The sequence below is a fragment of the Carcharodon carcharias genome, chromosome 5 (assembly GCF_017639515.1).
Source record: "Carcharodon carcharias isolate sCarCar2 chromosome 5, sCarCar2.pri, whole genome shotgun sequence".
Taxonomy (NCBI): domain Eukaryota; kingdom Metazoa; phylum Chordata; class Chondrichthyes; order Lamniformes; family Lamnidae; genus Carcharodon; species Carcharodon carcharias.
Window position 1 is genome coordinate 176,765,176 of NC_054471.1, and position 16,414 is coordinate 176,781,589.

Consider the following 16,414-nt stretch of genomic DNA (forward strand, 5'->3'; position numbering starts at 1 on the left):
AAACATGAAGGCATTGGAATCGGTTCAAAAGTGGTTTGCTAGATTGATAGCTGGAATGAGTGGGCTGTCTTATGAGGAAAGGTTGGACAGGTTGGGCTTGTTTCCGCTGGAGTTTAGAAGACAGAGGGATGATTTGATTGAAGTATACAAGATCCTGAACGGCCTTGACAAGGTGGACGTCAAAAGGATGTTTCCTCTTGTAGATGAGTCCAGAACTAGGGGGCACTGTTTTAAAATTAGGGGTCACCCTTTTAGGGCAGAGATGAGAAGAATTTTTTTCCCCGAGGATTGTGCGACATTGGAACTCTCTGCCTCAGAAGGTGGAGGAGGTGGGGTCATTGAATATTCTTAAGGCAGAGGTAGATAGATTCTTAACAAAAACAGAATTACCTGGACAAACTCAGCAGGTCTGGCAGCATCGGCGGAGAAGAAAAAAGTTGACATTTCGAGTCCTCATGACCCTTCAACAGAACAGTTCTGTTGAAGGGTCATGAGGACTCGAAACGTCAACTCTTTTCTTCTCCACCGATGCTGCCAGACCTGCTGAGTTTGTCCAGGTAATTCTGTTTTAGTTTTGGATTTCCAGCATCCGCAGTTTTTTGTTTTTATCTCTTTAGATAGATTCTTGTTAGGCAAGGAAATCAAAGGTTATTGAGGTTAGATGGGAATGTGGAAATCGACACAAAAGATCATCAGCCATGATCTTACTGAATTGCGGAGCAGGCTACAGGGGCCGAATGGTCTACTTTTGTTCCTATTTCTTTTGTTCTTATTTAAAATTATCAGCATGTATATCGACAGAAATACTGGAGAGGTTATTAATATTTAAGCCACTTTTATTTCTGCTTCTAAAAACAAACAAGCTTCACTATTTAATGATTTTCACATTACCAAAGTTAATGCTAATTAGCTAAAAGTCTTTATTTGCTTTATTTAAATCAAAACTACCTCATTTAATTTACCAATAGCCTTCAGTAAATTCTTCAGCAAGGTGTCGGTTTTGTATAACAATCTCTATAAATAGGTGCATGCAACTTCAAAAATAGTAATGATCAAGATCTACACATGACACCATCTCAGATGTTTATTTTCTTGAAAGAGAGATTACATCTGACATACAATAATAGTGAGTTGAGCTGGTAGTAGTTTAACAAGATGGCAGCTGTACAGCTGGAACGTCATGCAAAATACTGTAGATTAATCTCAAAAGGTTACACCTTACCTGACTGAGTAACTTTTCAACTGCCCCCGATAGTTCACAACCAGAAGTTCTGTTGAACACTGAGCACTGTCATTGGACTCCAGGAATATCAACCCTGCCACAGCATAACTAAGGTCACCTGCAGAGCTGGCAGTCTTGAAAAGAAAATTCAAAATGTTATATTTATCATTTTTAATTCGAAAATGCATAATACTTTATTATAACAGCTTACTGAAGACCTATCATATTTTACAAATACTGGACTAATATGGCCCACTGACAATCTTTTTTTAATTTGTTCATGGGATGTGGGTGTTGCTGGCTAGGCCAGCATTTATTGCCCATCCCTAATTTCCCTTATTCAGAGGGCATTTAAGAGTCAACCACATTGCTGTGGATCTGAAGTCACATGTAGGCCAGACCAGGTAAGGATAGCAGATTTCCTTCATCAGTGAACCAGATAGGTTTTTACAACAATCAGCAATGGTTCTGTGGTCTTTATCAGGCTTTTAATTCCAGATTTTTATTGAATTCAAATTTCACCACCTGCCATGGATTTGAGGCTGGGCTCCCAGAGCATTACCCTGGGTCTTTAGAATGCTAGTCAAGTGACAATACCACTATGCCGCCATCGCTTCATTAAAAAAGGCAAACACCATGAAAGAGGCCTTCACCAGTGCTATATTTTTCAACTATCTCTTCTCCTACCCCTTAATTTTTTTATGATTCTCTTTCCAATCAGATATTATGCTTAGTCTGATAGTGAAGCTACCATTTGCCGATTGTCACTCGAGCCTGAAGATGTGAGAAGCACCAAAATAGTCTGGGTGGCTTTTTTATTCATTCAAGGGAATGTAAGCATTGCTGGCAAGGTCAGTATTCAATGTTCATCCCTAACTGCCCTCAAGGTGGTGGTGATAAGTCACCTTCTTGAACCACTGCAGTCCATGTGGTGTTGGGGAGGGAGTTCCAGCATTTTGTCCCGACAACAGAGAAAGAACTGTGACATAGTTCCAAGTCAGGTTAATATGTGACTTGGAGGGGAGCTTGCAGGTGGTGGTATTCCATATGTCTGCTTCCCTTGCTCTTCTAAGCGGTAGAGGTTGCCAGTTTGGAAGGTGCAAACAGAAGGAGCCTTGACAAGCTGCGGCAGTGCATTTTGTAGATGATACACAATGCTGCCACTGAGGGCCGGTGGTGGAGGGAATGTTTAAGATGGTGGATGGAGTGCCAATCAGGTAGGCTGCTTTAACACAAATGTTGTCGGTGCTGCAGTCATCCAGGGAAGTCGAAAGTATTCAATCACATGCCCTGCCAATGGTGAACAGGCTCTGGGGCGTCAGAAGGTGAGATACACACTGCAGAATTCCCAACCTCTGATCCGCTCTTGTAGCCACAGTATTTATATGGCTGGTCCAGTTCAGCTTCTGGTCAATGGTAACCCCCCGGGATGTTGATGGTAGGGGATTCAGAGGTCGTAATTCCATTGAACGTCAAGGGGAGCTGATTAGATTCTCTCATGTTGGAGGTTATCATGGACTGGCACTTGAGTGGCATCAATGTTACTTGTCACTTATCAACCCAAGCACAAAGGTTTCTAGGTCCTATCGCATCCGGGCACGGACTACTTCAGTATATAAGGAGTTGCGAATGGTGAACATTGTGCAATCATCAGCAAAAACCACACCTCTGATGTAATGATGGAAGGAAGGTCATTGATGAAGCAACTGAAGATGGTTGGACCTCCTGGAAGAACTCTGGCAGTGATGTCCTGGGACTAAGAAGTTGGACCTCCAATAACCACAACCATCTTCCTTTCTGCTAGGTAAGACTCCAGCCAGTGGAGAGCTTTCCCCCGCCAATTCCTATTGACTTCAATTTTGCTAGGATTCCTTGGGCTCCTTGATGCCACACTGAGTCAATTGCTGCTTTGATGAAAAGGGCAGCAACTCTCTCACCTCAGAATTCAACTCTTTTGTCGATGTTTGGACCACGGCTGTAATGAGGTCTGGAGCCAGGTGGCCCTTGCAGAACCCAAACTGAACATGAATGAACAGGTTATAGCGGTGTAAGTGTTGCTTGACAGCACTGTCAATGACACCTCCCATTAATGGGCTGATGATTAAGAGTAGATGACGGGGTGGTAATTGGCCAGATTAGATTTGCACTGCTTTTTGTGGACAGGGCATAGCTGGGCAATTTTCCACATTGTCAGGCAGATGCCAGTGTTGTACTGTACTGGAGCAGCTTAGGCTTTTCCTCCAGTGTTTTTTCTCATCCTATGCAGAAATAGGACATCCCTAACTTGCTTGTTTTTCAACCAGAAAGCTGGGTTCTATCCCTCTGCAGCAAAGTACTAATACACTGCATCAACCTGCACAAATGGAAATGCTGATATCTTCCTTTTTAAATTGCAAGCGTGGGATACATCTGATACTGGCATTAAGACTCCTTGAATGCCAACACCACATCATGTTGAATGGGATTTATGTTTTAGATTATTGGCAAAGATAGTCACCAAAACAAGGTCGAAGTGCTGCATTGTAAAGCATTCATTTTAGCCAGAAAATACAGTTCTTTTACCATTCTATACATTTCTGTACAGAAGCAATTTGACCAAGTGGCTCAATTTTTATTGCTTTAATGTGCTATTCCCTGATGATAACCACATAAAAACAATGCACATTCAATTGTTAATATTTTAAATTGTTCCATTTTTCCCCAACAATTTCCCTCGAGCCCTGTTTTTAATGTATTTTTAATTTATTGGGTGTATTTTCCCAGAACCGGAATGTCCATAACAGGTAAAACATAAACATTTTACTTTAATAGGATAGTACTTTTCATTTTGACATTTAGAAAAATATAAAATAAATGTCAGTGTTACCGGTAGAATGACGAAAAGTTCACTGCCCATTAAGTCAAACACTCTCACTGTGCCTCCACTTTCAGCATAAGCCAACAGTGTACAATCGTGACTCCATGTCACACGACGCCACTGGGGGTTGGGGTCTTTTGGAACTAAGGACAGAAATGAAGAGCAAAGCTAAAATTTCTGCACTTTCAATATCTAAAAAGTCTCACCATTAATAAAACATATCAAAGCTGTATGTTATGAAAAGGAAATTGGCTTCCACTCCACTGCCTGAAAAACTGCTGTAAAGAAATAATTAGTTATTAGATAGATCATTTAAATAGTGCCAGTTTCTTCAAGCAGTTCCATAATGAATGACAATACTATGACTCTACCATCCCAGTTATCACTCAATCTACTGCATAAAAAACATGGTTGCACCTATTATCTAAACTGGGATAGCAATGGTGATTAGGACAAAGATTATAAAAACTGGTTTCCCCACATGCCATTAAGTATGTAAATAAGCTATAACAGCTGTAATAATTTTCCTTTGAATTCTAATTTAAACAAAGAACACTGCAAATAACATGATCCGGAATTATGATTTAGCTGGGCCAGGTAGACAATTTTAACCACTAATCATAGAATTTTACAGCACTGAGAAAAGCCAGTCAGCCCACAGTACATGTGCCAAATTTCAGAAATAGCTATCCAATAAGCCCCATTCTTGTGCTCACTCACATACCGCGCAGATCATGTTAAATTTTTTCTTTTAGTCATTTATCAAACTTACAATAGCCTCATTAAATTGCAAACATTTGAATGAATCTCAAACATTCTAACTTGGAAATACCTGAAATATGACTGAGTTTAAGCTAAAAGATACATATTTGAAAGCTCTCAAAGGTGCCCAGTTAAGCACGTCTGCTGAAAGTGGCTATGGAAACCTCCAGCCATAATATAAACAAAGAGGGTTGCTTGTGGAGAGAGTGTGTAATGCAAAGAATTTGTTCAACTGGGCACACAAGTTGTCATGACACAGATTTTTAAGTAGCAGTCAAGGTGCTCAAAGATCAAGCTTTGGAGGTTAACCACTGTGAAGAGGGGTCATATGGACTTGAAACGTTAACTCTGTTTCTCTCTCCACAGATGCTGTCAGGCCTGCTGAGTTTTCTCAGCATTTTCTGTTTTTGTTTCAGATTTCCAGCATCCACAGAATTTTGCTATTTTTGGCTATTTTTTACAGTGTTTGTTTTATAGTTGCATCACTTAATGAGTTAAACATAGGCATAGATTACCATAGATCATGGGAAAGGGCAACAAATCCCATCTTCCAGCTGCCACAAAACTATCATTTTTTTAATAATATTATTGTAGGCTTATGGGTGTGAGTGAGGATGGTTCTGTGTGACTGATTTAATTAGAGTAGAGACGCTTAGGACACAAGGTTGGAATTATCAAGGGTTGAGTGTAAAGCAGCCTTTTGAAATGGAGATGGATAAGCTAGGATAAAGGTTCCTTCGATAAGTTTTAGATAAGTGAAGGGGTTGTTTGATTTTCAAAGGGATGGTGTAATGTACAACTAACAAGATAAGTGAGTCAAAGCCCATAGTTTATTTTTCCCAAAATGCTGACCATAATAGTGACATGAAAGATTTGTGTATTATGGGAAATGTAAATTTCCAAAGACATGTACAACAATGGGGTTTTACATTTAAAGAGAGAGAAACATACATAAAGAAGGGTAGAAGGCTTAAAGGGATATGACTGTGTAACATCTTGAAAGGAACACTGTGTAAAGCAGCCTTGGGGAAAAGCCTCTAGCCACTTTTGTTGAAGTCTGCTGTGTCCAGTAAAGTCGTGTTAAAAGTCTTTGGAATTCCACTGTTGAGCGGGTGCTGTGGTAGCCTTGCTGGGTTGCTTATTTAAATTTAAAATCTATTTTGGACTATTGCCTTAAAGGGGTGTGTAATTGGGAGTCAGATTAATTAGGTATTTTGGGATTTGTTATAATATCAAGTAACTGTAGTCTTACGTATGCGTTTAAATTCTTTTTTGTTAATACGTTAGTATTTTAATTTAATTTTTAAAACCTCTAAAGTTGTTAGTGGACTCATTACTTCTGAATTCAGTGCAAAAATCTTCTCAAAAAAATGCAAATTGCAAAACCACTGTGATAGCGTGGCCAAGTTTCCCTTGTGGACTTGATTCACCTGGCACATATCACTAGCCATATCATAACATAGCATTCCTTTAACCAATAAGGCCTTTTAAGTACAGTAGTGAAGAATTTTAATTGATACAATACCTATACATTTTCCAATGATAGAACCAAATTCATCTCTTGCAGATCTGTAAAATAATTTACCGAAATTAAGAACTAAACAATGCAAACTTTTCTTCAATTATTTTAGGAAACCCAAAGCATTTCATCAGAACATCTTTATCAACAGATAGCTAAAAATAACCACATTTAACTCATAAATAATGTCGGAGTGAGCTACACAGACTGTGATTGACCCTCCAGTCTAGGTTAGCTGACCTCAGCTGGGGCCATTAAGGCCAGTCAGCTGCAATATTCCTAGGCTAGAAAAAAGGAAAATTAAACACAGTCAAGGCTCCTATTCCTCTGTAAATTCTGATGAAAATCTATGCTCACCAGTAAAGAACAGCCACTTCGATAAGGTACCAGAGAATGTGCATGGAACCAAATCTATCATGAATGAGCAAGTTCAGAATAGAAATAAAAACTGGGGGGTGAAAGGTGACGAAAAAGTTGCATTCCACGCTCTCCCACCACTCCGAATAAATCATAGAATATATTAGCCAGTTGTGTATATGAGTGGCAAACTTCTCCATAATCAGTCAACAGAAGCTGCATTTTCATCTGGAGTGATTTTTTTTCTAACTTTTTTTGTGGGGGCAGGAGGAAGGTAGAAAAATTAGTACAGTTGAACACCTCCAGTGGTCTATCCAGTAACCCAAAGAAAATAACTGAAAGGCCCCCGATAAAGTCAGTAAAGCACAACTGCTTGTTGAAGCAAGAATCCAAACATGAAGGATAAGCAGATATGGTTAAATGAATTAGGGTCGGAGGAGGCTTTTGTGGCGCGTAAACATTACAGAACAGACCAGCTGGGCTGAATGTCACATTTATGTGCTGTAAATTCCATTTACAAATGGTAGAAAAAGATATGACTTTACCTTGCAGTCACTAGACAATTTTGAAAAAAAAATGCAAAAGGATAAGTGAAGTAGAATATGTTATAGAAACCATACAGCACCTGATCTCAATACACTGGTCCTGAACCACTGCCAACAACTTTCCATTTCTGTCAGAAAACAGGAGATAGCTTAGTGCAAAGTTTTCATGCATAAAAATACTGAACTAGAACCATGACATCCAGATTTAAAACTTTCATACTCAAAAGATAGCACATGTGCTCCACAAAGCTGCTTAATAAAAATGAGTTTCAATCTACAAAAACTTGTTTGCATGAAAATGCTAAATAGTGTATGCAAGAATTTAAAACTGTATAAGTATTAATCTCAACCGTACAAAAAAAAGTTAGAAGAGAGAAGTTTTCAAGCCAGCACTTGCTAGGCACCTATCTGAATGAGACATGGTGAACCCAACAAGGCAATGGCACTGCTAACTGCAAAGCAACATAAAAGCACTAAAACTGATTTTAAAGAAATCGGCTAGGGGCTTCTATTTTTATCACCAGCTTAAACTTGGTTTGTTATATCTGAGTAAATGTCTTTTAGTTTCACTTTTTAAAAATGCACACCAACGTAAGTTTAATAGATATATTGGACCATAATTTGCAGTCTAATGAATCAAATGATACCTGTTGCTATTTATGTGCAAAAGCTATAGCAACTTTAGGCAAGGGCAGATGCTGGGTTAAACATGAAAATCAAGAAACTCATGTCGAAAATATGCCGCTTTGTTAGCTTCACAAAAATGGTATTGTGTGATCTAGTTTGCCATTGAAATGTACTGAATGGTGTGAAACTGCTGTACTTGGGCAGTGAATACAAGCTAAACCTGCCCAGAAAGTTAAGTCTTGTCCATTTCAGTCTAAGTAGCTTTTTGACAACATAAGTGTTTAACATTTAACACAGACCTTATTGAACAGACAAAGGTCCATTCTGAAAGATGCCAAAATAGCCAATGCTAAAGTTATTAGCCCTTAAAGCCTCTCAGGTGAATGTAATTGAAAAACAATACTGTACATTAACTTTGTTTACAGAAGAAAATCACAGTACAAAAATGATGTATACACCAACTGAGATAATTACCTGGCCACAACAAGTTGCCAGTTGATCTGTTTATTAACCAGCTGGGCAAAACTAGGAGAGAGCAAAGAGCTGGAGTGGCTACATGGGAGAGAATTCAAAAACAGTGTGATCATTAAAAAAAAGTCTCAAAACAACTAAGAGAACATGATGGTACTTATTAAACTTTACATTAATGCAGGCACACTAAGGACACAGTGAACTGAGAATAGGTGTTATCACTGACAGATTTCAAAAGTGGAGTAATAAGCAAGCTCCATTAATAATAAAAAAGTGCAATTTATTCTGACACATCAAATTGACAAGAAACTCATATTTTGATTAAGCATCTGGATTAAAAATATTTTGATCTGCAAAAGTGATCAATAATAAACTAGTAACATAGCTTCAAACTCTGCAACACACATCCCAACAACCCCACCAAAAAAATGTAAGGAAAATGTCAATTGCAATTACCTATATCCGACATACTGAACGATAAATTTAAAGGGACCTGAATGCAAAGAAAATTGTTTAGAGATCAATATTGATGACTGCCTTTATTCACACCAATGTTAGTATTTTTAGATGCAGCAATATATAGTCAAAATGCAAAATATTAAAATGAATTTTTGTATTTGCCAATATAATGCACAAACAACTTTCTTTTTTACAAATGTGATAGCTTTCCTTATTTATTCAACTGTATCAATATTCTAAATACGTATTTGCCTAAGAAAATACTTAGAATACACAAATCAAAACAGATCAGATTTTTTTTGGATTTTAAGATATTTTTTTCCAATTTAAAATATAGCCCTGAAGTAGAGTGACAAATTTTGTTTCAGATTAAGACATCATTTAGCATAAAAGATAAATGTTAGACTGTAAAACAAAAAAAACCGAAAAATATCTTGCAAACTAATATCCCGAAAAAGCCAAACATATGCCCAGTGTTGGGCAAATATCAGCTTTCTGAATAAAATTAACTTCATATTTGACAAATGCAGGTGCAGCACCACAAACCAAGCTCAATCACAAACACACTGATTGTAAAGAAAAACTCTCCGAGAAAATCAGTCAGTGCAGTTACATAACTTACTTTGCCAAAGCAGCTATTGTGTTAACATAACAATAGCTTTTGTAAGTAATAAGGCTCATCTATATTTATTTCAGCTTTCAAAACTCTCTCGCCCAAAAAATGGGGTTGGAAATTTACTCCAAGTTGTTCACCATGATCTGCAGGTTCCAAACATTACTTACCAGAAATGGTCTTTACAATAACGGATCCACGTTCTCGGTTGCTTCTAGACTACACAAGGATAAAATAAAGCATCAAATTTCAGATTATAGTACAGTAACCAATTTATGCTTTCAACAACACTGCTTAAAATTTAACAAAATTAAAAATCTATGTCATAGGACATTGCTGCAGAGTTCCCCAGGGTAGTGTCCTAGGCCCAACCACCTTCAACTGTTTCATAAAGACCTTCCCCCCCATCATAAGGTCAGAAGTGGAAATGCTTGCTGCTGATTACACAATGTTCAGCACCATTCCTGACACCAGATACTAAAGCAGTCCGTGTCTGTATGCAACAAGACCTGGACAGAATTCAGGCTTAGGCTGATAAACGGCAAGTAACATTCGCACCACACAAGTGCCAGGCAATGACCATCTCCAACAAGAGAAAATCCAATCATCTCCCCTTGATGGTATTCCCATCACTGAATCCCTCACCATCAACACTGTGCAGGTTACTATTCACTTGAAACTTAACTGGACCAGCCATATATATATTATGCCTACAAGAGCAGGTCAGAGGCTGGGAATTCTGCAGCAAGTAACTCATCTCCTGACTCCCCAAAGTCCGTCCACAATCTACAAGGCACAAGTAAGGATTCTGATGGAATGAGTGCAGTTCCGGCCACACTCTAGAAACTCAGCGCCATCCAGGACAAAACAGCCCTCTTGGTCGACAGCACATCCACCACCTTAAACATATCCTCCGACCGCTACCAGCAGGCCATGGCTTCAGTGTGTAAAATCTACAAGATGCACTCCAGCAACTCACCGAAGCTCCTTTGACAGCATCTTCCAAACCCACAACCTCTACCACCTGGAAGGACAAGGGCAGTAAATGTATGGAAATACCATCGCCTACAAGTTCCCCTGCAAGCCACACACCACCCTGACTTTGAACAAATTCGTCAATCCTTCACTGTCACTTGGTCAAAATCCTGGAACTCCCTTCCCAGCGCCAGATGTGCCTGCAGCAGATGGACTGCTGTGGTTCAAGAAGGCTGCTCACCAGCACCTTCTCAAGGACAATTAGGGATGGGCAACAAATGCTGATCTTGCCAGCGACGTCCACATCCCATGAAAGAATGAAAAAAAAATCCTGATATCAATAGTTTGTTACACATATTGTCCATTGCAGTTCAGGCAGCGAGCTGTCGAAGGGGTTGTCCGCTTGTCTTCTGCAGCTATGTTCACGGTTGGGTATCCCGGAAGAGGGAGCACGCAGTGTCCATAAGACGTAGGAGCAGAAGTAGGCCATTCGGCCCATCAAGTCTGCTCCACCATTCAATGAGATCATGGCTGATCTGATAATCCTCAACTCCACTTTCCTGACTTTTCCCCATAACCCTTGATTCCCTTACTGATTAAAAATCTGTCAATCCACAGATTCATTGCCCTCTGAGAGATGAAATTCCTCCTCATCTCTGTCTTAAACGGGTGACCACTTACTTTGAGATTATGCCCTCTGGTCCTACTCTCCCACAAGGAGAAACAACCTCTCAGCATCTACCCTGTCTAGCCCCCTAAGAATCTTATAAGTTTCAATAAGGTTGCCTCTCATTCTTCTAAACTCCAATTAGTACAGGCCCAACATACTCAATCTCTCCTTATAAGAAAATCCCTCCATACCTGGGATCAACCTAGTGAATCTTCTCTGGACTGCCTCCAATGCCAGTATATCTTTCCTTTGATAAGGGGACCAAAACTTTTCATAATATTCTAAGTATGATCTAACAGGTGCCTTGTATAGTTTTAGCAGGACTTCCCGGTTTTCATGGTCAATTCCCTTTGAAATAAAGGCCAACATTCCATATGCCTTCCCTATTACCTGAACTTGTATTCTAGCTTTTTGGGATTCATGCACGAGAACTCCCAAATCCCTTTGTGCTGCAGATTTCTGCAGTCTTTCTCCAGTTAAATAATATTCAGCTCCTCTATTCTTCCTGCCAAAGTGCATAACCTCACATTTTCCCACATTATATTCCATCTGCCAAGTTTTTGCCCACTTATCTAACCTGTCTATATCCCTCTGTAGACTCCTGGTGTTATCCTCACCATTTGCCTTCCCATCTATTTTTGTGTCATCCGCAAATGTGGCGATAGAACATTCACTACCCTCATCCAAGTCATTAATACATATTGTAAATTATTGTGGCCCCAGCAATGATCCCTGTGGCACTCTACTAGTTACAGGTTGCCATCCTGAAAATCCCTCCTTATCCCAACTCTCTGTCTTCTATTAGTTAGCCAATCTTCTACTCATACTAATATACTACCCTCAACGCCATGGGTTCTTATCTTATTAAATAGCCTTAGGTGTGATACCTTATTAAACCTTTTGGAAATCCAAATGTATTACATCTGCTGGTTCCCCTTTACCTATCCTGCTTGTTACCTCCTCAAAGAATTCTAATAAATTTGTCAGGCATGATTTCTCCTTCATGAAGCCATGCTGACTCTGCTTGATTGTATTATGCTTTTCTAAATGCTCTGCTATTACATCTTTTATAATAGACTCTAACATTTTCCCAATAATGAATGTTAAGCTAACTGGCATATAGTTACCTATTTTTTTGTCTCCCGCCCTTTTTGAATAAGGGTGTTACATTGGCAGTTTTCCAATCCTCTAAGGATTCTTGGAAGATTACTACCAGTGCTATCCACTATCTCTGTAGCTACTTCCTCTAATATCCTAGGATGCAACCCATTAGGTCCAGGGGACTTATCAGCCTTCAGCCTCATTAGTTTGCTTAGTACTTTATATCTAGTGATAGTTATTGTATTTATTTCCTCCCCTCCCCTTTTTCCCTTTATTATTTAGTATTTTTGGAATTCTATTTGTGTCTTCTACCATGAAGACTGATGCAAAGTGTTTATTCAACTCCTGGTTCCCCATTATTATTTCCCCAACCTCATTCTCTTAAGGGCCGATGTTCACTTTGGCCTCTCTCTCCCTATTTGTATATTTAAAGACGCTTTTACTGTCCGTTTTTATATTGCTTGCTAGTTTACCCTCAAAGTTTATTTTCTCCCTCTATTTGTTTTTGGTCATCTTGATTGGTTTTTTAAACTTCCCCAATCCTCTGGCTTACCACTAATCTTTGCCACACTATGTTTTTTCTTTCAGTTTGATACTATCCTTAACTTTGTTGACTTATCCCCTTCTTAGAATCCTTCTTCCTCACTGGGATATATCTTTGTTGTGAGTCATGAACTATTTTCTTAAACGTCTGCCATTGCTCATCAATCATCTTTTCTGCTAAGCTCCTTTCCCAGTCCATTCCAGCCAACTCTGCCTTCATTCCTTTGTAATTACCCTCATTTAAGTTTAGTAGAGTTGCTTCTGACCTAAGTTTCTCACTCTCAAACTGAATGCTAGATTCTACCATGTTATGGTCCTAAGGGATCTTTTACTCGGAGACCATTTATTAAACCTGCCTCATTACATATCACCAGATCCAAAATAACCTGATCCCTGGTTGGATCCACAACATATTGTTCTATGAAACTTTCCCGAATATACTCTGAGTTCTTGTTTGTGGCTACCTCTGCAAATTTGATTCTCCCGATCTACTTGAAGGTTAACATACTGCCTTTTTTACATGTCCTCGTTATCTCCTGATTTATTCTCTGTCCTACAGTATAGCTACTGTTAGGGGGCCTATAAACTACTCCCATTAGTGTCTTCTTCCCCTTGTTATTTCTCACCTCCACCCATAGTGTCCACTGGTATGCTTGAGGCCTTCCGTGACCAGCGGGTACCGCAGGGGCTGGAGTGCACTATCAGCCCCGGAAATGACATTTTAATGCAATCAGTCAGGTTTCCTTTAAAAATTTTAATTGTATTGAAGTGCCACATTAGGAGATGTGACACCCCACCCTCCTTCGCTGTTAACTGGGATGGAGGGAGGGATGGACAGACAGAATTTTTGAGGCAGTAGTAGACCCAGTAATATCTTTGAAATGTTATATGGCTTTCCAGGAGGCAACTGATAAAGTTCCATACAAAAGCTCATGAAATTGAAGGCAAAACATGGACCTGATTAGGAGACGGGTTCGACAGTATATGACACAGAGCAGGGATAATTACAAAGGAACATTGATAAGTTAACAGAATGAGCAAAACCATGGCAGTTAGGTTTCAACTGGGGAACAACTCAGGTCTATTTTGGACCAAAAAAAGACAGAACCAAGTATTATTTAGATGGTGAAAAGCTAGCAAGAGTGGAGCTTCAAGCAGATTCAAAAAACCATGTATACACATCACTAAAATGTAGTACAAAAGCAAAAGTACTGCAAATTCTGGAAATATATTGAACTCAGCAGTGGATATATTCAATATCTCAGCTTGCACTGCTCACTGGGATAGGAAATCTCAAAAAGTAATGACCCTCAGAAAAGAAATTCCTCCTCATTTCCATCTTTAACGTGGACCCCCTTATTCTGAAACTATACCCCCGGTGCTAGATTTTCTCCAAAGGTAAAACATCCTCTCAGCATATACCCTGACAAGCCTCCTCTTAATCTTACATATTTCCATACGATCACCTCTTATTCTTCTAAAATCTAATGTGTACATGTCCAACCTGCTCAACCTTTTTTCATCTCAGGAACCAGCCTTGTGGACTTCCTCTGAACTACCTCCAATGCAAGTATAGCCCATCTTAAATAAAGAGGCCAAAACTGTACATTGTACTCCAAACGCAGTCTCACCAATACTTGTGTAGCAAGGCTTCCTTAATTTATATTCCATCCCTCTTGCAATAAAGCTCCACATTCAACTTGCCTTCCTAATTACTAGCTGTGTATGCATGCTATTTGTAAATTGTGTACAAGAGCAACCAAATCCCTCTGTACTGCAGCATTCTTTAGTCTCTCTCCATTTAAATATGTTGTTTTTCTATTCCTCTTAGAAAAGTGAACTTCACATTTTCCCACATTATGCACCATCTGCCGAATTTCTGCCCACTCACAACCTACGTATATCGCTTTGCAGACTCTGTGTCCACCTCACAACTTGCTTACCGACCTATCCTTGCAGCATCAGCAAATTTGGTTATAGTACACTCAATCCCTTCTTCCATGTGATTAACATAGATTGTAAATACTATTTAATAGTCGAAGCCCCAGCACTGATCCCTGTAGTTTCAGTTTGCTAACCTAAAAATGATATATCCTGACTCCCTTGTTTCTATTAGCTAGCCAATCCTCTACCCACGTACACAGGGAATTTTTTTCCACTGGCAAGTGACTCTAGGGCAAAGGCGCACAACCTTAAAATCAGAGCCAGGTCATTCAGAAGAGAAGTTAGGAAACAGTTTTTAGCACAAAGGGTGGTAGAAAAGTAGAATTCCAACAAATTGCAGAGATGCTAGCTCAGTTAATAATTTTAAGTCTGAGACAATAGACTTTTGCTAGCCAACGGTATAAAAGGGTATTGAGCCAAGGCAGGCGAAAGGAGTTAAGATACAGGCCAGCCATGCCCTTACTGAATGGCAAACCAGGTTTGAGGGGTTGAATGGCTCACTCCTGTATGTATGTATCTAAGGAAAAGGTTAATCAGATAGTCCTGAAATCTATTCTTATTAATTTATCTTTAAACTGTAATATTAATCTTTAAGTCTGTTAAGCAGGCAAGTACAAATAAATTTAAAATAGGGACCAAGGTGTTGAATGAAGCTTGGCCCTACAGCAATGGTCAGTTTCAGGGTGAAGTGTGCACCTGAGTAACAAGAGACTGAATTAAAGATGTTTCAAATAACACTGATTCTTAAGTTTCAAGATTCTGTCATTATTGATCCTTGCTACAGGGAAAATAGAAAGCCCTGTAATAGGGAAACATATGGGCATAAATCAGCCCTTTTCATTGGGGTTGCTGTAGAATCAGGAGATTGCTACTGAATTCTACATAATTGAAGACAGACTTATAATTAAAGTTCACTTGACAGAAATGCAATTATAGGTAACAGGAATGAAACTATCGATAAGATAACAGAATAAGTAAGTTATACCAGTCTCATTAGCCCAATGGAGAAAAGATTATGTAAGGAAACCAGCTAAAGCAAATGAGAAGGGAAAAGTGCAATTAAAATACCACTCGATATTAGAACTGAACTTTATATAATCGTGTAATGCAAAAACATGTGGGCTGTCACTTAGGGTAAAAAAAATGTATAAAAACTGGCAGTTTATAATAAGTCTTCAGATTTGAAAAACTCAGAACTGTAGCACATTTGATTCCCCTACCAAGCCATAATCAGATGGGTGGAAGTATAATCTTAAGTTTTACTACTGCATGCACTGGATGTTTATAAATCTATGGCCCTTGACCCCAATGCTCAAGAAACATATCGATTTGAGCAGCAGATAGAACATCTAATCATAAACAAAATTTTTCCTCCAATATCAGCCCCAAGTCATGTTATTGATGCATGACTGGCAAAGATGTAGGAGCAGATGTAGGCCATTCAGCCCATCATATCCGTTCCACCATGAAATCATGGCTGATCTGATAACCCTCAATTCCACTTTCTTGCCTTTTCCCCATAACCCTTGATTCCCTTATTGATGAAAAATATGTCTATCTCAGCCTTGAATATACTTAATGACCCCGCCTCTACAGCCCTCTGCGGTAAAGAATTCCACAGATTCACTATCCTCAGAGAAGAAATTACTCATCTCTGTCTTAACTGGGTGACCCTTACACTGAGATTATGCACTCTGGTCCTAGACTCTTCCACAAGGGGAAACAACATCTCAGCATCTTCTAGAGAAA

The 16,414-nt window shown here is 39.1% G+C and overlaps 1 protein-coding gene across 2 annotated transcripts in view; it reads right to left on the bottom strand.

The window, feature by feature from the left end:
- nbas (NBAS subunit of NRZ tethering complex) overlaps positions 1-16,414 on the bottom strand; it is a 242,479-nt gene that overhangs the window by 223,655 nt on the left and 2,410 nt on the right. For both annotated transcript variants that reach the window (XM_041187860.1, XM_041187859.1), the window contains exons 2-8: positions 9,603-9,651; positions 8,817-8,853; positions 8,364-8,441; positions 7,343-7,390; positions 6,367-6,410; positions 4,089-4,222; positions 1,223-1,356 (exon numbers count right to left, since the gene is read on the bottom strand). In XM_041187860.1, the coding sequence (XP_041043794.1) occupies positions 1,223-1,356; positions 4,089-4,222; positions 6,367-6,410; positions 7,343-7,390; positions 8,364-8,441; positions 8,817-8,853; positions 9,603-9,651 (524 nt within the window). The remainder of the gene's footprint in view (positions 1-1,222; positions 1,357-4,088; positions 4,223-6,366; positions 6,411-7,342; positions 7,391-8,363; positions 8,442-8,816; positions 8,854-9,602; positions 9,652-16,414) is intronic.